Raw genomic sequence first — 24,596 nt, 5'->3', positions numbered from 1 at the left:
TGTAAGTGTGCATATCACCCTCTGAAAAGCATTAGACTTCTTAATATAATTTGAGTTTTTTTGGTGAGGAGGCAGATTTAGTGGGTAGAATTCCTGTCTCTTTGCTTCACACTCCAACACCATAGGTGGCAGTAATGCATCATTTCCAAACCGTGATTAAACTTCACAAGAAGAAGAAGATGACAGTCAGTGGTGAATGCAGTGTCACAGGACTCAGTGCTGGGCATGCAACTATAAATGATATACTGTACATTAATAATCCAGAAGAGGGAACCTAGTGTAGTGTATTAAGTTTGTTGATGACATCAGATTGAAATTGTGCAGAGGCTGTAGAGTGTCTGGAGAGAGATAGGGAAATGGGTGGCCAAGGGTCTGGCAAATGGAGTAGAATGTTGGTAATTGTGGGGTCATCCACCTGGAAAGAAAAAAAAGATCAGATTATTACTATTAGTGAAAAATTACCGCATGCTTTTATACAGAGGGTTTGGGAGTGTGTATGCATGAATTGCAAAAGATTGGTTTCCAATTACAACAGGTTATCAAGAAGGCAAATGGAAAGTTGGCCTTCATTGCTAGAGGGACTGAATTTAAGAGCATGGAGGTTATGCTCCAACGGTTTATGGTACTAGTGAGGCCTGACCTAGACAATTGTACAATTCTAGTCCCCCCACTTGAGGAAAGATATACTGGTTTCAGAGGTTCACCAGATTGATTCCAGAGATGAACAGGTTAACATATCAGGAAAGAGTGAGTCACCTCTGCTCAATCGAATTCAGAGGACTCAGAGGGGATCTTACAGAAGCATCTAAAATTATGAAAGGAATAGATAAATTAGAGGCAGGGAGGTTGTTTCCAATGATGTGACAAGAACTACGGGACATAGAAGACAGAACATAGAACGTTACTGGAGAGTACATGACCTACTTTTTAATCCATCAATCAAACCCCTTCCTCCCACACAGCCTTCCATTTTTCTATTGTCCATGACAGTCTCAATATTCGGTGCAACAGATTCAGGTTGAAGATGAGGAGAAACCGCTTTTCCCAGAGAGTACAGAATCTACAATTCTCCTCCCAGACAAGCAGCAGAAGCTGCCTCATTTAATATATTTAGCACACAGTTATAGATAGATTTTTGCATTGCAGGGTTGTGGGGAAACAGCATGTTGGTGGTGTCTTGTTGAACGGCAAGTGCATGCTTTGTGGGCCAGGTGGCTTGTTCCTGCTCCTATTTCTTATGGTCTTATGTCATTCATTCGAACCTATGGCATCAATGAAAGAGTTCCTCAGGGCAAGGTGCAAGGCTGCTTCATTGAGAATCCCCTTTTCATCACTGGATGTCTGCTGATCGTTATACAAGTTTCAATACTACTTACAAATTCTCAGCAAATGAAACAGCCCATAGTTGCATGCATCAAGATCTAAGCAACATTCAGGCATGATAGGTGACAATTAATACTCATCAAACAACTGACAAAAATGGAAGATAGTTATATTAACACAAACAATTCTGCAGATGCTGGAGATGTCCAGTAAGGTAGCTTCATTAACTACACTTGACCCTCACTGCATTATTTACCATCATCATCACTCTTGGCCAGAATCTCAATTGGACTGGCTAAATAAATACAAATACAACATAAAAGAGTAGGCCAGAGATAGGGCAACCAGGACTAAGATACTCACCTCCTGACACCACAAAGGTTTTCCAATTATACTGATAAAATCAGTACTGATGGATATGAATTATACTGATGGATATGAAGTTCACATCACGATTGCAGTGCTTACTGCCTACTGCAATTACTTGCCACTCCAACAAAACTTCTCTAACTCACAACCTCTATCACCGAGATGAACACAACCTATGGTTATCCCTCCAACTCACATTGTTCCTTCTTTAATGCTGGATCTAAACCCTGGAACACCCCATGCAATAGCTTTATTGGAATATTTTCATCAGAATATAAACTGAGATTGTCTATTACTGTGAGGAAGCATGGGGCTTCTGAATGAGTTTTTGACAGGTTGTGAGCAGAAGGCTTTGAACTGTCCCTTTCTCTGAACCCATGTTCACAAACTTTAGAGATCTCCCAAAAGCAGCAATTTTATTTCTGCCACCTCTTGATTCATCCCAACAGCCTCTAAAAATGTTATGCATAAAGCAATGCTGAAGAAAATCCATTCATCAGCTTTCCATCCTGCTGAAACATGCAGAATTGTGCTGATCCAAACACCTTTATGTGGTAACAGTTAAGGCATTGAACAGAATGAACTGCCCTTGACCAGGCGGTAGTTTTTCTCACTGCGAGGATACAGCAAGCTGACAAAATCAACACAAATATGGTACAATAAAAGTGGCCCAGTTATGATTTTTTGTAAGGCTTCAGGACAAACCTTTGCAACCTGCCAAAGTACTGTGGACAGGCTTTGATGCACTATAGATAAGGAAAAAACTTCTCGATGAGATTGTCAGGATGAGCTACATATCTGGAGTTAAGAGCAACTTCAACAAGTATTATTTAAAGTTATACGGCAGTTTGCAAGGCAACTCATATGACTGCCTTGCTGGTGGAATGGCTCCAAATGATCGCTGGAGGGAGTTGAGTTCAGAGCCAGTTACATTGAGCTGAGGTTCCAGTTTTGGAATAAACCTCTGCAAGGTGATTACAGTATTATGTTCATATTTGTGCATGTGCTCTGCATAAAATGTTCAGCGGTCTTGTGTAATACCTTTCATATTATTTGTACTGTTTTGTATTTATATGAGCAGAATCAGGTTTAATACCATTGGCATATGTTGTAAAATTTGTTGTTCTACAGCATTACATTGAGATACAGTACATAATAATAAAACTGTAAATTACAGTCAGAAATATATTTTAATTTTAAATCAAACAAGTACTGCAAAAAAAGAGCAAAAGAAGAGAAAAATATATATATTGAGGTAGTAGACATAAGTTCATTGCCCGTTCATAAATCTGATGGCAGAGGGGAAGAAGCTGATTCTAAAACATTGAATATGTGTTTTCAAGCTCCTGTACCTCCTCCTTTATGGTAGCAAGGAGAAGAGGGCATGTTCTGCATGAAGAAGGTCCTTAATAATGGATGCCGCCTTTTTGAGGCATCACCTTTTGAAGGTGTTCTTGATGCTGCAGAGGCTAGTATCCATCGTGGAGCTGACTGAGTTCACAATTTTCTGCAGCTTTTCTCAATCCTGCACAGATATTGATGCAACCACAGTACATGTATAGGAAGTTACAAGAGCCATCAATGCCATACCAAGTCTCTGTAAACTTGTGATGAAATATAGCCACTATTGTGCTTTCTTTGTAATTGCATCAATATGTTGGACTCAGGATAGATCTTCAGAGATGTTGACTTCAGGAATTTGAAACTGCTCCCCCTTTCCACTACACTACTGTTCGCTTGACTTCCCTTTCCTGAAGTCCACAATCGATTCCTTGGTCTTGGTTGAGTGCAAGGTTGTTGCAACATCACTCAATCAGCTGTTCTTATCTCACTCCTGTACACCTCCTCATCACCATCTGAAATTCTGCCAACAATGGTTGGGCTGTCAACAAATATATCAATAGCATTTGAGCTGTACCTAGCCATACACTCATAGAGGTGGAGAGAAAAGAGCAGTGGCGAAGCACACATCCTTGACCTGCACCAGGGTTGATTTTCAGCAAAGAGGAAATATTGCTTCCAATCCACACAGACCATGGTCACTTCATCAGGAAGTCGTGGATCTAGTAGCAGGGAGGTACAGAGGCTTAGGATTTAGAACTGTTCGATTGGAACTGAGGGTATGATTGTATTGAAAGCTAGGCTGTATTTAATAAACAGCAGTCTGATGTAAATACTACTTTTTTCCAGGTGATCCAAAACTGAGTAGAAAGCCAGAGATGTTGTGTCCACTGTCGACTTATTGAGGCAATAGCCAACTTTCAGCTGCTTCAGGTCTCTGCTTAAGCAGGAGTCGATTCTAGCCATAACCAGCCTCTCAAAGCATTTCACCACAGTAGATGTGAGTGCCCCTGGCATGAACACTCCTGCCAGTTGGCTGGCATTGGTTTTCAATGCCCTGCCAGGTATATGATCAGGGCCCTACTCCTTGCAAGGGTTCATCCTCTCGAAAAATGGTCAGCCTCTGAGAGCACAAGGTCACCAGATGCTGCAGAGATTCGCACTGCTGTAGTTTTATTCGCCCTTTCAAAGCGTGCCTAAAAGGCATTGAGCTCATCAAGGAGAAAAGCATCACTGCCATTCATAATATTAAGTATCGCCTCCTAGGAAATAATGGCCTGCAAACCCTTCCAGAGTTGAGTGTATCTGTCTTAATTTTGTCTTTAACTTGAATCATAATTGTTTATTCACTCTTAAAATACTTTCCCTAGGTCATACCTGGAACTCTTGAATAATTCTAGATTACCGATCTTGGATGCCACAGATCTAGCCCACAACATGTTCTCAAAGGCACACACTCATCCATATAGGTCTTGATAAAGTTGCTGGTAACTGTAGTCTATTCATTCAGGTTCTAAGACAAATCCCTGAATATTTTCCACTCCACCAACACAAGGCACTCCTCCACTTCACTTGACCAGACCTTCTTGGTTCTCACCACTGGTGCTGCAGTTTTAATCTCTACTTGTACACCAGAAGTACAGCCAGGTGATCGGACTTTCCAAAGTGCCGTCCATTTGTAATTATTCCATTTGTAGTGCTTACACTGTCCTAGAGGAGCTTCATGAAAATTCTGAGTTAAGATGCCCAGTGAGTTTTAACTAGTTTCACTACACCTAAATGGGTTCCTTCCAGAGAACTATCAGCGGCAAATTGTAGCAGTTCAAGGTGTGGCTCACATGCTCCTTTACCAGGTAAATCAGCAGTGTGGAATAATAGCTGGTCTACCTAATAATAATCATATACTCCAAAAAAAAGGTCAGCTGGTGGTGTAGTGGCATCAGCACTGGACTTTGACAGGAGTGGTCCCAGATTCAAATCAGGCCAGCTCCTCGCACGTTCTTCATCGGCGCTGGGTTGAGCGTCGAGCTAGCAACTCAGCCTCATAACAAAACAGACGAAGTGCTAAGGAAATGGCAAGGCTGCTGCATGATATGCCCTGAAGCGCGGAGAGGAATAGTTAGTAAGAATTACCACAAAAAATCAGTACCATTATTTATTAAAATATGTATCATACTGTTAAAGCCAGATATGGGCTCCAAATACATGATTAGCTACATTCCTGCTTCAGCTTTTAGAATAATACTTTCAATAAAAGAAATCTGACGGAGCTGCACTCAATAGAAAAGTTTACAGAATAAAATGGAGAATGGATTTCATAGCAAGGTGAAAATGTGCACAGCACATGGTTTTGAAAAACTTCGCTCTTTACCCAACAGTTGGCACTGGTGAAGAAGCAGGTGGGAATCACCAGAAACAATGAAGACAGCAGTAGATATGTGGGTGCTAAAACAAATTAAAACTAATTTGGTGAAATACATTTCATTTATATGATGATCATAATTTTGTTAATTCATTCTTTGTTGGTTAATGTTCAGACTCGCCAAAACTGAGTGAATTTTCTGACTGTTGGAGTCAATTTGGGTAAAAAATGAATTCAGCATAATTCTATTACCAAACATGCCAGCAACACACACAAAATGCTGGAGGAACTCAGCAGGCCAGGCAGCATCTATGGAGAAAAGTAGAGTCGACATCTCTGGCCAAAACCCTTCGGCAGGACCCTCCAGCATCTTGTGTGTGTTGCTTGGACTTCCAGCATCTGCAGATTGTCTCTCGTTTGTGACCAAACATGCCACTCAACTTTCATGCCAGGCATTTAGTTTGCAGAATAAAACTTCTTCTATAATTAATTTAATTATAAGGTCAATGCAATTTTTAATGATAACATTGCTACTGCATTCATTCACTCACTCTTTCATGGTAAAGGGAATATTATTAGGTATATTAAAAAATAGGCAGTCATATTTAACAATATTTAAAGGTTGTACCTGAACATTTATCTTGTTGACCTTTTGACTTTTGTTTCCATTTAGGTCATAGTTGCCAATATATCATGAGAGTTATGTATCTTCTACTGTAGCACCACCAAATAACCCCAATACGCATAGATGTCTGATCATCAGAATTTGATTTCGATTGATTTCCATCTTATCACTGCTGCTCAAATGCAATGTGTCGACATGCACGCACACGTCTAAGAAGCAAGACAGTGTGCTTTCACTGTGATTTCCTACTTCTCAATAGATTTGGCAGCTTTGTTTAGTTTAATAAACTACCTACCTTGTCCTCATATGTACACTGTTTATTATTCTGATCCATATAACCCTCATTCTTCGAGGTCAAGAGAAGAGAAGAGAAGGTCAAAGCCCATTTTATAATTACCAGTTTGATAAATGTGGAGTATTTTTGAAGGTCACATAAATTGCCTTTTTATTCATTGAAAGCCACAGCAAATTTAAAACAAATAGTGGAACTATTTCTGTCGCCTGAACTCCCAGCCTGTATACAGTTAAGGAACTTAATTATCACCTGACTAAAAATTAAGATGAAAACCATGTGTCAAACAAAGTTTACCATTAAAACATGTAAGTTTCTTCATGTCTCATTTGGAAAACAAACCACAACTTAAATATTAGAAAATAAAAGTTATTAAATTTGAGAAAAAGAACATGCACAAAATCCCAACAAATGTCTGTCGTTTCTGCAGAACATCATGTACTGGTTAAGAGTTAGTAGACAACAAAATGAAAAATTCAGAGGAATGCTAAATTAGAAAATGTGTTGTTTTGATGCCTGAAAGTAATATAATAGTAACTGTACTGTCTTACCAACAAATTGCTGTAACAATTGTTTGCAAAATAGCACAATTAATTACCACGTATTATTTCAGCAACAGGAGTGCTCTATTAAAAGAGATCCAGGAAACAGCTACAGGCACATGCAATTCCATCCATTCATACAAATAAGTTATGTGTCTGAATTAAATATTTGCCTCCATCATCATCAGATGTGCCAATGCTGCAGATGTTGTCACAACGAAGCATCCTCATTTATGCTATCAACTCTATCTGTGACCTTCAAAGCACAGCATTTTCATTTCCTTAACCTACGGAAATATAACAATGTGCAATTTGTTTGTGGAGGTGTGTTTGTACTTTAAATTCTGCTCATATCTGCAGAATGAAGTCCTCCAACTTTCTTTGTAGAACAACAATTGACTTGCTTTTAAGAAGTGAAGACAACCCCAAATCATTCTTTCATCCAGACTTTGTTCATCTTATCACTTCTGGTATTTATTGACTAAGAAGTCAAGACCTTACTGGAATAGTTACCAGCTAGTCAATTGGTGTCTGTGAACACGAACTCACTGCCTTGAGACAGAAGAGGAATAAAGAAGAGGAGTGGGGTGGAGCTAGAGGGAGAAAGGAGTGTGTGATGGGCAGGCCTAAGGGTGGGGGAGGGGAAAGAGCAGGGTTAGATTTGAAACAAAGTGGGAAGAGGGAATGAGACAGTGGTTAATGGAAATTAGAGAAATTGATGTCAATGCCTGCAAACTGGAGACTACCAGGATGTAATACGAGGTGTTGTTCCTTTAACTTGCATCTAGCTTGATTTGGAGAAGATTATGAGCAGACCTGTCTGTGTGGGAATGGGAAGTGGAAATAAAATGGCTGACCGCCTGGATATCCTGACTGTTACAGTGGAAGGAGTGAAGCTGCTTGATGAGACAGTCCCTCAATATGCATTGGGTCTCAGATGTAGAGGCCGCACCAAGAGTACCAATGTAATAAATGACATCAATGGATTCACATGTGAATTGCTGCCTCACCTGGAAGGATTGTTACGGCCCTGAATGGTGGTGAGATAGGGTGTGTAGGGGGAGGTATAACATTTGGCTTAGTTGCAGGGATAGTTGCCTGGAGGAGGATTAGTGGTGAGGTATGAGTGTACAGAGGAGCCACAGGGAACGTGAACCCTGTGGAAAATGGAGGGGGAAAGATGTGCTTAGTAGTGGGAGACTGTGGAGCGGCCAGTGAGTGAGTGGGCCTGTGAAGGAGTGGAGATTTGAGGCTTTGGCTCGAGAGGCTTCGATGAGAAGAGGCGGAGGACGAGCTTCATTCCACGTGAGGTAAGGCCAGGTAAGTTCCTTTCAAAGGAGAAAGTTTCAAAAGTTGAGGCAAGTATTGGGTAGGTCATGGCAGCTGAGATTGGCCCTGTGGTTTGTTCATCCTGCAGCATGTGGGAAATCAGGGATACTTCCAGTGTCCATGACGACTATGTGTGCAGGAAGTGTATCCAGCTACAGCTTCTGGCAGACCGCATTGAGCGTCTGGAGCTGCGATTGGATTCATACTGGAGCATCCGCGATGCTGAGAAAGTCGTGAATAGCACGTTTAGTGAGTTGGCCACACCGCAGTTAAAGGCTACATAGGCAGAAAGGGAAGGGGTGGCCACTAGACAGTGTAGCAGTAGGCAGGTAGTGCAGGAGTCCCCTGAGATCATCTCCCTCCTAAACAGATATACTGTTTTGGATACTGTTGGGGGATATGTCTCATCAGGGGAAGTCAGCAGCAGCCAAGTTCATTGCACCATGGGTGGCTCTGCAGCACAGGAGGGAAGGAAAAGGTGTGGGAGAGCTATAGTGATAGAGGATTCGATTGTAAGGGGAATAGAAAGGCGTTTCTGCGGCCGCAAATGAGACTCCAGGATGGTATGTTGCCTCCCTGGTGCAAGGGTCAAGGATGTCTCTGAGTGGCTGCAGGACATTCTGGAATGGGAGGGTGAACAGCTAGTGGACGTGGTGCACATAGGTACCAACGATATAGGTAAAAAACGGGATGAGGTCCTCCAAGGTGAATTTAGGGAGTTAGGAGATAAACTGAAAGGTAGGACCACTAAGGTATAATCTCTGGATTACTACCAGTGCCACGTGCTACTCAGAGTAGAAATAGGAGGATATTTCAGATGAGTACGTGGCATGAAAAACGGTGCAAGGGGGAGGGATTCAAATTTCTGGGGCATTGGAGCCAGTTCTGGGGGAGGTGGGACTGGTATAAACGGGACAGTCTGCACCTGGGCTGGACTGGAACCAATGTCCTAGGGGGAGCGTTTGCTACTGCTGTTCAGGATGTGGCAGGGGGATGGGAACAAGTGCAGAGAGACAGAGGGGTGTAAAATGAGGGTCGAAGCAAAAAGTAGTAAGCTGAAAAGTAAAAGTGGCAGGCAGGCAAATCCAGGACAAAAAGCAAAAAGAGCCACTTTTCAACATAATTGTATAAGGGCTAAGAGTGTTGTAAAAACAAGCCTGAAGGCTTTGTGTGTCAATGCAAGGAGCATTCGTAACAAGGTGGATGAATTGAATGTGCAGATAGTTATTAATGAATATGATGTAGTTGGGATCACAGAGACATGGCTCCAGGGTGACCAAGGATGGGAGCTCAACATCCAGGGATATTCAATATTCAGGAGGGATAGACAGGAAAGAAAAGGAGGTGGGGTAGCATTGCTGGTTAGAGAGGAGATTAACGCAATAGAAAGGAAAGACATTAGGCTGGAGGATGTGGAATCGATATAGGTACAGCTGCATAACACTAAGGGGCAGAAAACGCTGGTGGGAGTTGTGTACAGGCCACCTAACAGTTGTAGTGAAGTTGGGGATGGCATTATACAGGAAATTAGAAATGCGTGCAATAAAGGAACAGTACTTAAAATGGGTGACTTCAATCTACATATAGATTGGGTTAACCAAATTGGTAAGGGTGCTGAGGAAGAGGATTTCTTGGAATGTATGGGGGATGGTTTTCTGAACCAACATGCCGAGGAACCAACTAGAGAGCAGGCCATTCTAGATTGGGTATTGAGCAATGAGGAAGGGTTAATTAGCAATCTTGTCGTGCAAGGCCCCTTGGGTAAGAGTGACCATAATATGGTGGAATTCTTTACTAAGATGGAGAGTGACATTGTTAATTCAGAAACAAAGGTTCTGAACTTAAAGAAGGGTAACTTTGAAGGTATGAGACGTGAAATAGCCAAGATAGACTGGCAAATGATACTTAAAAGGGTTGATGGTGGATACGCAATGGCAAGCATTTAAAGATCGCATGGATGAACTACAACAATTGTTCATCCCAGTTTGGCAAAAGAATAAACCAGGGAAGGTAGTGCACCCATGGCTGAAAAGGGAAATTAGGGATAGTATCAAGTCCAAAGAAGAAACACATAAATTAGCAAAAAAAAAAGCAGCACACCAGAGGACTGGGAGAAATTCAGAGACCAGCAGAGGAGGACAAAGGGCTTAACTAGGAAAGGGAAAAAAGATTATGAGAGAAAGCTGGCAGGGAACATAAAAACTGACTGTAAAAGCTTTTATAGATATGTGAAAAGAAAAAGATTGGTCAAGACAAATGTAGGCCCTTTACAGTCTGAAACAGGTGAATTGATCATAGGGAACAAAGACATGGCAGACCAATTGATTAACTACTTTGGTTCTGTCTTCACTAAGGAGGACATAAATAATCTTCCGGAAATAGTAAGGGACCAAGGGTCCAGTGAGATGGAGGAACTGAGGGAAATACATGTTAGTAGGGAAGTGGTATTAGGGAAATTGAAGGGATTAAAGGCAGATAAATACCCAGGGCTAGATGGTCTGCATCCCAGAGTACTTAAGGAAGTAGCCCAAGAAATAATGGATGCGTTAGTGATAATTTTTCAAAACTCCTTAGATTCTGGATTAGTTCCTGAGGATTGAAGGGTGGCTAATGTAACACCACTTTTTAAAAAAGGAGGGAGAGAGAAACCGGGAAATTATAGACCCATTAGTCTGATATCGGTGGTGGGGAAAATGCTAGAGTCGGTTATCAAAGACGTGGTAACAGCACATTTGGAAAGAGGTGAAATCGTCAAAGTCAGCATGGATTTGTGAAAGGAAAATCATGTCTGACAAATCTTATAGAATTTTTTGAAGATGTAACTAGTAGAGTGGATAGGGGAGAGCCAGTGGATGTGGTATATTTAGATTTTCAAAAGGCTTTTGACAAGGTCCCACACAGGAGATTAGTGTGCAAACTTAAAGCACACGGTATTGGGGATATGGTATTGATGAGGATAGAGAATTGGTTGGCAGACAGAAAACAAAGAGTGGGAGTAAATGGGACCTTTTCAGAATGGCAGGCAGTGACTAGTGGGGTACTGCAAGGCTCAGTGCTGGGACCCCAGTTGTTTACAATATATATTAATGATTTAGACGAGGGAATTAAATGCAGCATCTCCAAGTTTGCGGATGACACGAAGCTGTGCGGCGGTGTTAGCTGTGAGGAGGATGCTAAGAGGATGCAGGGTGACTTGGATATGTTAGGTGTGTGGGCAAATTCATGGCAGATGCAATTTAATGTGGATAAATATGAGGTTATCCACTTTGGTTGCAAGAACAGGACAACAGGTTATTATCTGAACGGTGGCCGATTAGGAAAAGGGGAGATGCAACGAGACCTGGGTGTCATTGTACACCAGTCATTGAAGGTGGGCATGCAGGTACAGCAGCTGGTGAAAAAGGCAAATGGTATGTTGGCATTCATAGCAAAAGGATTTGAGTACAGGAGCAGGGAGGTTCTACTGCAGTTGTACAAGGCCTTGGTGAGACCGCACCTAGAATATTGTGTGTAGTTTTGGTCCCCTAATCTGAGGAAAGTCATTCTAGCCATAGAGGGAGTACAGAGAAAGTTCACCACATTGATTCCTGGGATGGCAGGACTTTCATATGAAGAAAGACTGGATCGACTAGGCTTATACTCACTGGAATTTAGGAGACTGAGGGGGGATCTTATTGAAACGTATAAAATTCTAAAGGGATTGGACAGGCTCGATGCAGGAAGATTGTTCCCGATGTTGGGGAAGTCCAGAACGAAGTGTCACAGTTTAAGGATAAAGGGGAAGCCTTTTAGGACCGAGATGAGGTTAAACTTCTTCACACAGAGAGTGGTGAATCTGTGGAATTCTCTGCCACAGGAAACAGTTGAGACCGGTTCATTGGCTATATTTAAGAGGAAGTTAGATATGGCCCTTGTGGCTAAAGGGATCGGGGGTATGGAGAGAAAGCAGGTACAGGGTTCTGAGTTGGATGATCAGCCAAGATCACACTGAATGGCAGTGCAGGCTCGAAGGGCCAAATGGCCCACTCCTGCAGCTATTTTCTATGTTTCTAAGTTGGAGATGACAGAAGTTGTGGAGAATGATGTGTTGGATGCAGAGGCTCATAAGCCTCTTCCTGGTTATACCAGGGAGGATGAGGTGAGATGGAGGAGATGCCGATGATGGCTGCACTGATAGCAGTGGAGGGCAGCTGCCATTTTGTGAAGAAAGAGGTAATCTCAGAAGTCAAGGAATGGAAAGTCTCATCACGAGAACAGATGCATTCTGTGTTTCAGGAATTTGTCTCCTCCAGTAGTTTAAATGCAATGAGAGTATCCACAGCTGTTCACAGGTGAAGATAATTGTCTGTCATGTGAAGAAAACCGAACAGATAAGCTAAACAATGCAATTACAAGTTACAATGATAGATCAGCAAAATCAGCCTGAAATGAGAGTGACATACTTGCAATTCAGCAAAATACCAACGTAGCTTGATCTAAACTGTTCTGCCCATCCCCAACCCCACCCCATAATCTCCTGTCCATTCAGTCTCTGGATCTTACACCATTCACATATTCACCTTTCTTTGGAACATCAGCAAATGCTCATCAAATATTGGTCTGGAGCAGATTCGCAAAACTGAATTTTCCAGACTACCTGTATTCACAAATGTCAATTTAAAGAATCATACAAGGGTCAGTTATCCACTGCCTTTTGACATCTCTTTTCTTCAATCTTTTGCATTTATGAAGGCGATTAACAATTGTTTGACCACAGATAAAGATGGAAGGTTATTGGGGAAAACAAAATATGAAGCACAGCAAAACTGTTGTAATTCCCTGAGCTGAACTGTGCAACTGCCTTGAAAAGAACACCGTGTCCAGGAAATGAGCAATTTTGGACAATTCAAGTAATTAGCAAGATAGTTAGCCAATTCATCAAACATACCACAAACAGCTTAAAATACATAATTACTGTCATCTCTCCCCTCCCAATATAAAATGAAGTACTGAATCTAGAGACCTGAGCTGTCCCTGTAAGAGCGAAGAAGTTTCATCGTGCTCCTCTGAAGAGCTCTTTCTGCAGCCATGCATTCCCAATCATATGTGAGCTTAACCCATTCCCAGAGTCAAACTGGGGAAAGCAACAAACTAAACTATCCCATTCCTTCTCAGATTATGCAAACAGCATGGAACAGTGAAATGATTACACTGTTGCCAGGACATCTAAGGGTGTTTTGCCTTAAATTTGTTGTAAAGGGAGCATTACTGCATAATATGTGCCTTCAATATGATTGGTATTCTAAACAAAAACATTAAAAATAAATCTTGAAGTGGATCAAAGATTTTCTGAACTTTCATATCAGAGCCCCAGATGACAGCTGGGCAATTTTCCACTAAATTCAGTGAATGGTTCTTGTGAAACTGCTTTAGATTATTATCAGGCAATCTTGTACAGGAGAAGTTGAAGCTGGTAGTAATCAGTAACAATAAACTCCATCATGCAGTGGGAGTTTGAGAGCAGATTAGAAATCTGATTATCTTCTAACAGGTGTGGGCGTTTTATGCTTTTCTCTTATCTGTAAGACTACTAATATGGCACCCTTGTTTAAAAGGAGAAAGGGTTAACCGGGATAACAACAAACCCATCAGCTGGACAACAACAATGGGTAAATTATTGGGAAACATTTTGAGGGACAGAATATATCAACATGTTCAAAAATCATAATTAGTACAGATTAGTGAAGGGAAGGTCGCATTTGCCCAACTTCATTGAAATCTTTAAAGAAGCTAATAAGAAGAGTCAATTAGGGTAATGCATTTGATGAGGTCCTCACAGATTTGGGCGCGTGTTTGACAAAAGTACCTGAGGTGGATAAAAGGAATGTTTTGAATATGTTGAAGTGTAGATGAGTAACTGTTTTGAGGAAAGGATAAGTAGGCCAGGAACATTTTCTTCAAAATAAAGGAATACAAGGAAAGATATAATCAAGGTCTATTGTGCAATGTATGGATCTACTTCTTTCAGAGCAATGACCCCACCCCCCCAATTTAGCACTACATATTGATGTTGTCTATATATGTGTATTCTCTATCTTGCTGAAATGTGAATAAACCAGTTAAAGCCATAACTTGTGGTCCTGCTTTTATTTCGTTAATACGTAGTTGGACAGACACAACAAATTGGCGACAAGTATGAACCTGAATGTCAGAAAATATCACCAAATGCACTGACAGTTAGGACTGAAACAATGAGAGTTAAACAGCACGAGTAAGCTGTCTCAGATGCTAACAAAGGAATGTGTGAGTAACAGTGGAAGTGGGGCAGAATTTAAAGTAAAAATAGTGAGGCGATGGCTTCAGTTGGAAAAGTTGACGAATTTGATAGTGCTAATGAAGGCTGGGACGTATATTGAGAGGGTTGAACTGTACTGTAATGCGAACAACATGGAGGAGAAAAAGAAACTTAATGAGTCTAAGAATGTACAGTCTCTTATGCAAATTAGTAACTCCTGCAAAGCCAGCAAGCAAGATGTTCAATGAAATTGTTACAATTTTACAAAAGGAACCAGTCAAAAGATGAAAGCATTTCTGAATACTTTGCAGAATGGTGCAAACTTTTCCAGTACTGTGACTTCAGAGATGGACTTTCTGATGCATTAAGGAACAGGCTTGTATATGGCATGCATAGTCAAAGCACTCAAAGAAGCTATTATCTGAAAGAGACCCAACCTTAGAACAGGCATTGACTATTGCAACATCATTACAGACTGCAGCAAAATATGTACAGACAAGGAGGTTAGAATGTGAAATGCACAAAATGTCCCTGAATGGTGCAAAAAGCCAAAGATGTTAATGATGTGGCAAATCCTCCCATGATGCAAATGACTGTAGGTTCAAAGAAAAAGACTGCAGAAAGCGTCACAGACAAGGTCACATAGAGAGAGAGCACAACGCAGACAAATAGCACAACCGAATGAAAAGTCTCAAACACAAAACTAAGCAACTGCATAAAGTTACCAAATGTAAAACAGAATCAGACAACACAGAGTCTGACAAGAGGTGAATGTCATGCCTAGAACTGCATAGTCTAACTGAAGCAGATTACAACATCATCTGGATCACAATAGAGATGTCTGCTGTAAAACAGAAAATGGAGCTGAATACAGGGTCAACTTTGTCCATAATTCCAGAGGCTGACTACAATAGACTCTTGTAGCACTACGTATTGATCTGTTGTCTGCGCATGTACTGTTCACTCTCTCTCTTTCATTACAATGGGAAAACATCAGTTAAAGTCATTAACACACACAAAATGTTGGTGGAACACAGCAGGCCAGGCAGCATCTATAGGGAGAAGCACTGCTGACGTTTTGGGCTGAGACCCTTCGCCAGGACTAACTGAAAGGAAAGATATTAAGAGATTTGAAAGTAGGAGGGGGAGGGGAAAATGCAAAATGATAGGAGAAGACCAGAGGGGGTGGGGTGAAGCTGAGAGCTGGAAAAGTGATTGGCAAAGTTAAAGCCATCACCCACATTTGTTTAATTGATATTTAGTTGTGCAGAGACACAACATATTGAACCATGGGAAGATGAGAGTGAAGACTACGGGAAGGAATTATTCGCCTTTGCAAAAAAGTCATCAACCCAAGGATGTGGATTTAAGAATGCACGAAAAAAAGCTTTATACACCCAAAGAGTAGCGTGGAACACAATCCTTGAATGAAGTTGAAGGTAGAATCCCTCTTCAGATTTTTAAAATATGTACACAAATGAGACATAACCTATAGTCTGAAAGCTGAAAATTAAGTTACTTAGCTCAGTATTTTGCCAACATGGACACATTAATCTCATTGTAATCATCTATGATGCATACCTTAATTTCCCTTCATCTCAAGATACTCAATGCCAGACCAAAGACCTGTTCAACAAGTTTCCTCAGGCATTTCATTCATCTGTTCACTAGTCCCATTGAATCCTGACTGAAAGTCAAAGTGGGCAAACTGAGCACAAACTTTCCTCACCAACGCTCACAAATACAGGGATTAGTGAGTACAGAAATAGCAATTTTTATCAGAAACTCTGGAATTGATCCTTACCCCAGGGATACTGTGGACAAGTGTGATATTGTGATTGTCGACTTGGGGAAGTTAATTCTGTCCAGATCTTGGGTAAAACATAAATCTTGTAAATATGAATGGTTCTTTTACTCACTCAAGTGTTGCAATGGCTCTGCCATGATTTGTTATCGAGTCAAAGAGTGAATCAGCATGGAAACAAGCCATTCAGCTCAGCACATCAATGCTGACCAAAGGCACCCATCTGTATTAATCTCAGCACTTAGATCATAGCCTTCAAGGTCTTGACTATTATTTTTATGATTTAATTGGGAAATGTGGGTTTTACAGTAAGCATGTTTCTCACTGTTTTATTCATTTATCTTTCAAAAACAAGAGTAATTCCATCTGCATTAAACGTAATGCATTAAGAATTGGTTCAGCTCACAATACCTTTGTTTGAAAGCAGCAGAAGAGTTGGGTCAAGTAAGGATGCCTTCTTGCTAGTGCCAGAATTCTCTTCTCAGTCATAGTGCAGTCCACATCATCATCTTGGAGAATAACATCCTTCTTTAGCACCTTTACGGCATAAACCTCATCTGTACCTTTCAGTTCAGCCAACATGACCTATGTAAATGAAAACATACATCTCTACTTATCATAAGCACTGAATATATACAGGGGATGAGAATTCATTGATATCCCCTTGTCTAAGATTCTCATATTCACATTGACTTGAAGCAAATGGTGGCAATAATGTGATTCTATCCCATAAACTTTTTGCATGTTTCACAAATTCTGGGGTTATGGATGTTGAAGAATAGTGATAAACAGCCTACATCAGCATACAAGTTTCTCACTGGTAGGGGCTATTAGCTAGGCCTTAGAAGAATAGTTGGAAAATGCAAGGGTGCAGAAATATTTTGAGTAAAAGCATGGCTAGCTGCAATTCTGATGTGCTTTTATTTATTTTACTTCTGAATTAGAATCATTTCTAATTGGTAGTTTAACCCCCCCTCTGATTTAAACAGGGTGCAATGCCAGGACAGGGTAGCAATTAAGGAGTGTAGGGACTCCTGACAATTCTTCTTCCCACTTTTCAAATAGAATGAGCATTACCAATGTAACAGCTCCTGAAATGTTCAATGTTCTCCAAATAGTTCACATTCTGTGCTCAATAGTTCATCACCCAGGACATGCCCAACCATCATTGCTTCACTACTTCTTAAACATTTTTGCACTATTTATATGTATACACACACACACACACACACACACACACACACACAGACAGAGACAGTTTTTCCCCTTATTATTATGTTTGGCATTGTACTGTTGCCACAAAGACAAAAATTTCACGATATATGCCGGTAATATTAAGTCTGATTCAGATCTCAAATATTTATTTTATTTTTATTGAGAGAAGATAATGTGGAGTTTGAAGAAACCAACAGATAAATATTTTTACAAAATGCTGGTAATGCTTAACATGGTAGGTGATGTCTCTGGAGAGAGAAAAGGAGAACGTTTCAAGTTCATGACCCTGCACAGCAACTTTCATTTGTTTTGATGAAGAGTTATTAACATTAAAACATTAGTCTCATCTCACTCTCCAGAGATGCTGCCTAATCAGCTGAGAATTTGGTTTCATTCTTTTCTTTATTAAACAACACAGGGCTGAACTACTGATTCAGAAGTCTATCGTCTTTAAGCTGCATGATAAAATAACAATTCTGGTTCACAGTTCATCTCTAACCTTCCAAACAAATAGTGATAGCTAGTCCCAATGGGACAGCAAACTAGAGTGCATCCTTCTGATGGTGTTGATTCTACAAGGGTCAATTTTCTCTTTGTTAAGCTGGCATTAAACAGGTACAGCACAGCCAACCAGCCGTACTCACTAAATAAAATTCAGTTCTGCTAAAGAATAAGGTTTCTTAAGTACTTTCAATCTGAATGGATTTTCAAACACTTACTTCTCATAAATGTATAAAGAGGAATTTTCCCCAAATCACTCATAACAAAATAATGATTGACAAAGCACAGGATTAATGAAAGAATGCAGATGTATAGTAAAGCCTACTAGAGGCTGCCTGCTTTAGGGACTGTGGCCCACTTTTACAGACATCCTTAAGTTGATTTTGTTTGTATGTTATAAAATGCACAGATTAGTTGCCTTGGTAACCACAATTCCATAATATTGTAAAGAATGGAATCAAAAGTACAAATGACTGATTAAAAAATAACAATTACTAATAAGAACAATTATTGGTCTGTCTCTTATATTGAGGGAGAATGATCAGGTCTATGAAACTTGTTGAGGTTGTCACCTTTTACTACCTGACCACATCCCTATAAAGACATTGTGATCTCCTTTGCAACACTGAGTATAACTTGTTCACCCTTTACTGAGAGGTTCAGGCAAGGTCACTGCAAGATATACTTTAAATTTGAGCCTTTTCCTACTTCCTTCAATACTCCAATTGTTTATAGTATAATACATGATATATCCCTAAATCATAAGTACAAAACACATGCAATACTTTATAATCATTTTAGAATTTTTACCTGATTTCATCCTGAAGGTTGCATAACTTTAGGCCTTACTTTTATTATATAATGACAGAATTAATGCTGAAAGTATTGCTTTTTGCAATGCCAAGTAATCAGAATGGCAGTGAGCAAACCTAATGCATGATCTTTTAACCACTGACATACATTCAAAAAAAAGTTTTGTATTTTGCAGGGATCTTGTATTACTTGCTTGTTCACAATATTAACAGTTATTAGAAGAAATAAGTACCACGACACACTAAAAATCTTACACTATGTAAAGTATAGCTTGTAAGCAGGAACAGCGAACTTTATACAGTATATAAAGATTTTATGTGCCTCTAAATTATATAGAGATATAATTCCATTTCAAGTTGGAGTTACAATCTTTTTACATTATCTTAAAAACTGCATTATGGCATTGAATAGACTTTGAAAGATATTCAGCAAGAGTCAGTAATTAATACTGGACACTCTGTTGATAATCTTTTATACAAAGGGCATAGAGGTTAACTGCAGTGGTCCAACCATAGTCCTGTGATTGAAACTATTAACTCACATTGTCTTGGACAATGGCAGATGTACTACCATTGGGAATAACACATGCACACAATGCATCACAGTGAGGGTTCCACTTTAGGTTGAGGGTTCAATCAAACCAAATGAAAAAAGATTTGCGACGGACTTCAAAGAAAGCAAGTGTGAAAGAAACTACAATAACATGCAGTAAATGAGAAAATAAACATTTATTTGCTGAATATCTCCCTGACATATATAGTGCTGAAAGGGACACTGGTTACCGAATTTGCAGTGTGTTATGTCTGTGCTGTGGAACACTCACCTTGCCAAAACTGCCTTTCCCTAATACTTTAATGAAGGAGAAGTCCTCTAAGTTATAATGCCTGGTCTGGAATGATCTCAGTTCTCCATTTTCCCCATTTTCGCCGGGTGTCAGTACTTGTTTATCTGCTTCTGCTCCTTTGTGTTCATCCCCTCTATTGTCAAACGAAAGAGCTTTCCTGATGTTGTTTTCAAGTTCTTTTAGTTCTGTGGGAAGATTGATAACTTTATTATAGGCTTAATGTCTTTTGTTACTTAATAGAAATATTTGCATCCTTCGTCTTAGGACATATATAGTAGCTTTATAAGGTCAAAGTTTGCACAGCCAATGAAGCATTTCTGAAATGATGCATGAAAGGAACCTGGTCTTATACTCTTACCAACACCTCCTATAACATGCTGTAAGAAGTTGCATAAATGGTGGCAACATACTTGGAAGGAGAGAACATCTCAATACAAAAGAAGCCTCTTTGGCAGATATGGTCTCTCCAACACACCCCTCTGTTGAATGCATCCCTCTGATTTTCCCACACCATTTCAATAATTCTTAATGACACTCACATCTATCTTTGAATCTATTACAAAATCAGAATCGACAGACAATCTTGAGAAAAAGTTTAATAAATGACTTGCTTTCTTCTCAATCTAAAAGTATATTAGCTGTTATCTTCAGTGGAAACAGTTGTTCCCTCCTTCCTTTAAAGGGCTGATAATTTTAAATCCCAGCCACAAATTTCTCCTTAGCTTTCTAATATTCTTTTCTAATTGGGCTCTGTACCTTTCATCTCTGGTTTAATGTGCCCCAGTTTTTGTGAAGTTGATTGCCACAGCTAGGTAATTTTCATGAACTGATGCAGCTGTGGGCTTCACCACCAATTTTTCACAGAAGTGGTATTGACTTGTGAAACTCCAGTTCTTTTTTCTTCATAATTGACTGGCTAAAGTGCAGGAATTCCCTGTAATAGAACTACCCCAATTGCTTCACTACAAAATTGATGTAATTACAGAAAAAAAATTAATCATCACCTTTCGAGCACACACACGAATGGTGTTGGCAGTGATGCATCAAAAAACAGAATTTTCAGCATGGACAGTGAGAATAATTTATTTATTTACTGAGATGCAGCATTTCCAGTCACTATGGCGCCCGGACCCAGTCCGCAAGTGCAATTACGAAGAAAACACAGCACCGCCTCTACTTCTTCAGGAGTTTGCAGAGATTTGGCATTACATTTAAAATTTTGACCAACTTCTAAGGATAAGTAGTGGAGAGCATATTGACTGGCAACACAACTATTCTGAAAACTCCAATGCACTTGAATGGAAAAACCTACAAAATGTAGTGGATTAGGCCCAGTAAATACTGGTAAAGTCCTCCCTAATCATTTAGTACATCTACATGAAACACCATTGAAGGAAAGCAACATCCATCATCAGAGATCCCCGCCACCCAGGTCATGCTCTCTTCTCATTGTTGAATCAAGTAGAAGGTACAAGAGCCTCAGAACTTCTGCTATCAGGTTCAAGAACAGTTACTGCCCCCCACACATCAGGCTCTTGAACCAGTGGATATAACTATATTCAACTTCACTTGCCCTATCATTGAAATGTTCCCACAACCAATGATCTCACTTTCAAGGTCTCTTTAACTCATTATCTCATGCTCTTGCTGTTTATTGCTATTTATTTATATTTGCATTTGCACTGTTGCTCGTTTTCTGCATTCTGGTTGATCTTTTATTGATCCTGTAATAGTTAGTATTCTATAGATTTGATGAGAATGCCCACAAGAAGATGTATCTCAGGGTTGTATATGGTGACATATGTACTTTGATAATAAAACTTACTTTGAATATCACTGATAAGTCCAGCATCCTTGACTCTGCATAAGAAGATGGGGATGAGCCAACTTCTTGGTATTTTAGGAGGTATAATTTACCAACCAAGAGCAGCCAATTCAAAAATGCTAAATGCACCCAAGCCCAATAATGGATAAAAGGCATATTTCCTTCTCTGAATTTTCTGTAAATCTTTTGCTTGCCATTGAGAAATAATTGAACTGCCTGCCTATCATTCAGCTGAAACAGTTTGTTTAATTTCAGGTCAATATCAGAAAAAAATTCCTAATATTCTACTCTAAATAGTGAGCAACTAAAAATGTATCTCCATATGAAGATCCATCTTACAACATCAAGTGAGCAATTGTGTTTATATATTTTGAACTGTGATCCCATGCCACTGGACTAAGATATTATTTGCAAATATGTGAGTCTTTTACCTTTGGTTCTTTGATCAAATACAAAATAGGGAGTGACAGAACTCAGAATCATAAATGCTAAAAGAAAAATAATTAGCTGAACTTACCCTGATCAGAAGGTGATGTTGGGGCTGATTTTGATCTATCTTCATCAGATGGTGATGCTCCTGGAGCTGTTTGCTGTGGATCAGGACCTGTGTTAAACTAAACGAAAAGGAAGTGTGTAGATATATCAATGATGCCAGTATAATCATTCTGATTATACTGTATCAGAATTTAAGAGCACATAATAAATAGAAAAATCATTTAATGTACACTAGATTCACTTGAAAATGATTACTGAATTATTTTATATATCATGGCATATTTGTTTCATATTCAATTATACCGAACTGTTCAAAATGTTAAGTTCAAAACTGGAGAGAGTTGACCATTGTTTACAAAATAGTCAAAAATGTTGTATGGAATGCTGGCCTTTATATACAGAAATTCTGCTGCAGCTTTCCAAAGGACTGGTTAGACCACACTTGCAGAGTACTGTGAGCTGTTCTAGGCAAGTGGGAGGGTGACAGGCAAGGACAAAAGAAATTGCAAATTGAAAAAGAACATTTTGAAATTGTTTGGATTCTACATCCACAGTGTACGCAGAAAAGAGTGAATGAAGGAATTTTCTCACGTACATCAAGTCTGCTTGAGTATTTATGTTTCTGCCTTGTAATTTCCCAAACCTCCAGTTGATTTACAATGACATCTCCCTGCACGCAATGTAATAGTAGATGAGCACTTAACAATACAGATGGTGGTTAAAGATGAATAATATAAAAATACTGCAAAAAATTAATGACCAGATTACCATGCGCTGAGAAATAATCAAAATTGGTATCACACTGAGAATAACAATATTCGTTGAAGTCAAAGGTTGCACAGCAAGAGACAGTACAGGGAAGGAAGGGGTCGAGCTCAACATTTGCAAAGAAGGCATAAGATACCAAATTATTTCAGATACTTGCTTTGGAATGTTTTATAACTTTAAAATTAGAACACACAATTTTCAGCTGCGGAGACACAGCAGAAGACATGAGTTGGTCTATTTATCAGTGGGCATGTGCAAAACTCTAATGTGCAATGAGATCTAACAATTTCTCCATGGTAACATTTATAATTTCCTACTGTTTATCATCTCCATTCTTTATGATAGGTGACATAATAATCGTTTTTTAAATAGTTAATAATGTTTTAGTACTTAAAACGTTGCTTGGATTTTTGTCTTCATCTGCTTAAGTGAAGGTAAAAAAAAAAGTTGATCTTCATTCCAAAGGTTATAAGATTGGCAGAAATAGACCAACAAAAACAGGACAAGGAGCAGAGCTGAATGGATTAGGGAGCTCCGAAATACACTCTGCCTCAAGGCCATGGGAAAATAGCGATCATACGAGACAACAAGTTAGTTAACTCCTTGTGTACTGGAAGATAAAAATGAATGCCATAATAATCTAATCTTTATTTACAATGTCCTCACTGGTACTGCCTCAACTTTTCTATGGCAGTACTCACCAAAAAGTTAATAAAACAGCTGACTGTCCTGGGGCAGATTACTGCTGACAAAAGACACACAGTGACACGGTACAGTGTAACATTATGAACACTGAGATGAGAATGGATGTCTGCCAACATTCATTCCAAAGTTAATTCATTGATATAGAGCAGGTTCTGTGCCATTGTGGAAAGAGGAAAAATGATAAGTGAAAGGAATAAATAGTTATTATTTTATTACTTCTCACAATATTAATAAAAATATTCCCATCTTGAGAAATTTTAGAATTATGACCTAATAAACATTTGGATTAAGCACCAAAACAGGACAGGAATGACAGATATGGATAGGTTGAGAACACTCTTACATTCATGGAGCATGGAAATATACCCTTTGACCCAACCAGTCCATGGCAATCAAGATGCTTATCTAAGCTCGTCCCATGGACTGTGTTTGGCCCATATCCCCCTAAACTTTTCCTTCCCTTTATCTGCCCAAGTGCCTTTTACATGTTTTTAATGTACTTGCCTCAATCACTTCCTCTGGCAGCTCATTTCATAAATGACAGTCTGAGTGAAAAAGTTGCCCTTCAGGTTCCTATTAAAAATCTCTCTCTCACTTTAAACCCATGTCCGCTGGATTCCCAACCTTGGGGATAAAGGACTGTGTGGATTCTCCCCATCTCTGCCCCTCATTATTTCATACACATCTATAGTCCCAATGAGGTTTGTGAGTAATTAATACATTGGGTTGAATTAAATTCCTAACATGATAAAACTTAATAGAACAGCCAAATCAGTCATTATGCTGTAATGAATGACACTCTCTGACCTTTAAAGTATTTCTGCTGGTTTCAATTTTTATGTAAATTTAGATTTTTATGTATATTCACTCTGTTTTACAACTGGTTTAAAATAGTTTCAGATTTATGAATTAAAAATAACCTTCCCCCCCCAAAAAAACTGCAATGTTGATGGAGACTATCAACAGAGCTTTTGACGATCTACATGAAATAAAATCGATAATGATAAGAACTATCCAGTCTTTACATTTAACCAAGCTTAGAAATGAATGAATTTCATGTGCAATGCTTAAAAATCATTTATATTTCAAAGGAAGAATACTAAACAAATTTCTTTAGGCTTATTTTTTTGTTCTTTGCTTTCTCCTCCCCCATCTGGAACATGCTGACT

At 39.4% G+C, this 24,596-nt stretch overlaps 1 protein-coding gene across 4 annotated transcripts in view; it reads right to left on the bottom strand.

The window, feature by feature from the left end:
- prkcea (protein kinase C, epsilon a) overlaps nt 1–24,596 on the bottom strand; it is a 616,772-nt gene that overhangs the window by 206,074 nt on the left and 386,102 nt on the right. For 3 of the 4 annotated variants that reach the window (XM_059985743.1, XM_059985740.1, XM_059985742.1), the window contains exons 8-11: nt 22,550–22,624; nt 21,977–22,073; nt 19,614–19,819; nt 16,673–16,846 (exon numbers count right to left, since the gene is read on the bottom strand). In XM_059985743.1, coding sequence (XP_059841726.1) covers nt 16,673–16,846; nt 19,614–19,819; nt 21,977–22,073; nt 22,550–22,624 — 552 coding nt within the window. The remainder of the gene's footprint in view (nt 1–16,672; nt 16,847–19,613; nt 19,820–21,976; nt 22,074–22,549; nt 22,625–24,596) is intronic. The other variant, XM_059985741.1, reaches the window with a different exon arrangement.

Source organism: Hypanus sabinus, chromosome 12 (genome assembly GCF_030144855.1).
Source record: "Hypanus sabinus isolate sHypSab1 chromosome 12, sHypSab1.hap1, whole genome shotgun sequence".
In the NCBI taxonomy this organism is placed as follows: domain Eukaryota; kingdom Metazoa; phylum Chordata; class Chondrichthyes; order Myliobatiformes; family Dasyatidae; genus Hypanus; species Hypanus sabinus.
The sequence above is the reverse complement of the archived record's forward strand: the minus strand, read 5'-3'. Positions and strand labels throughout refer to the sequence as shown.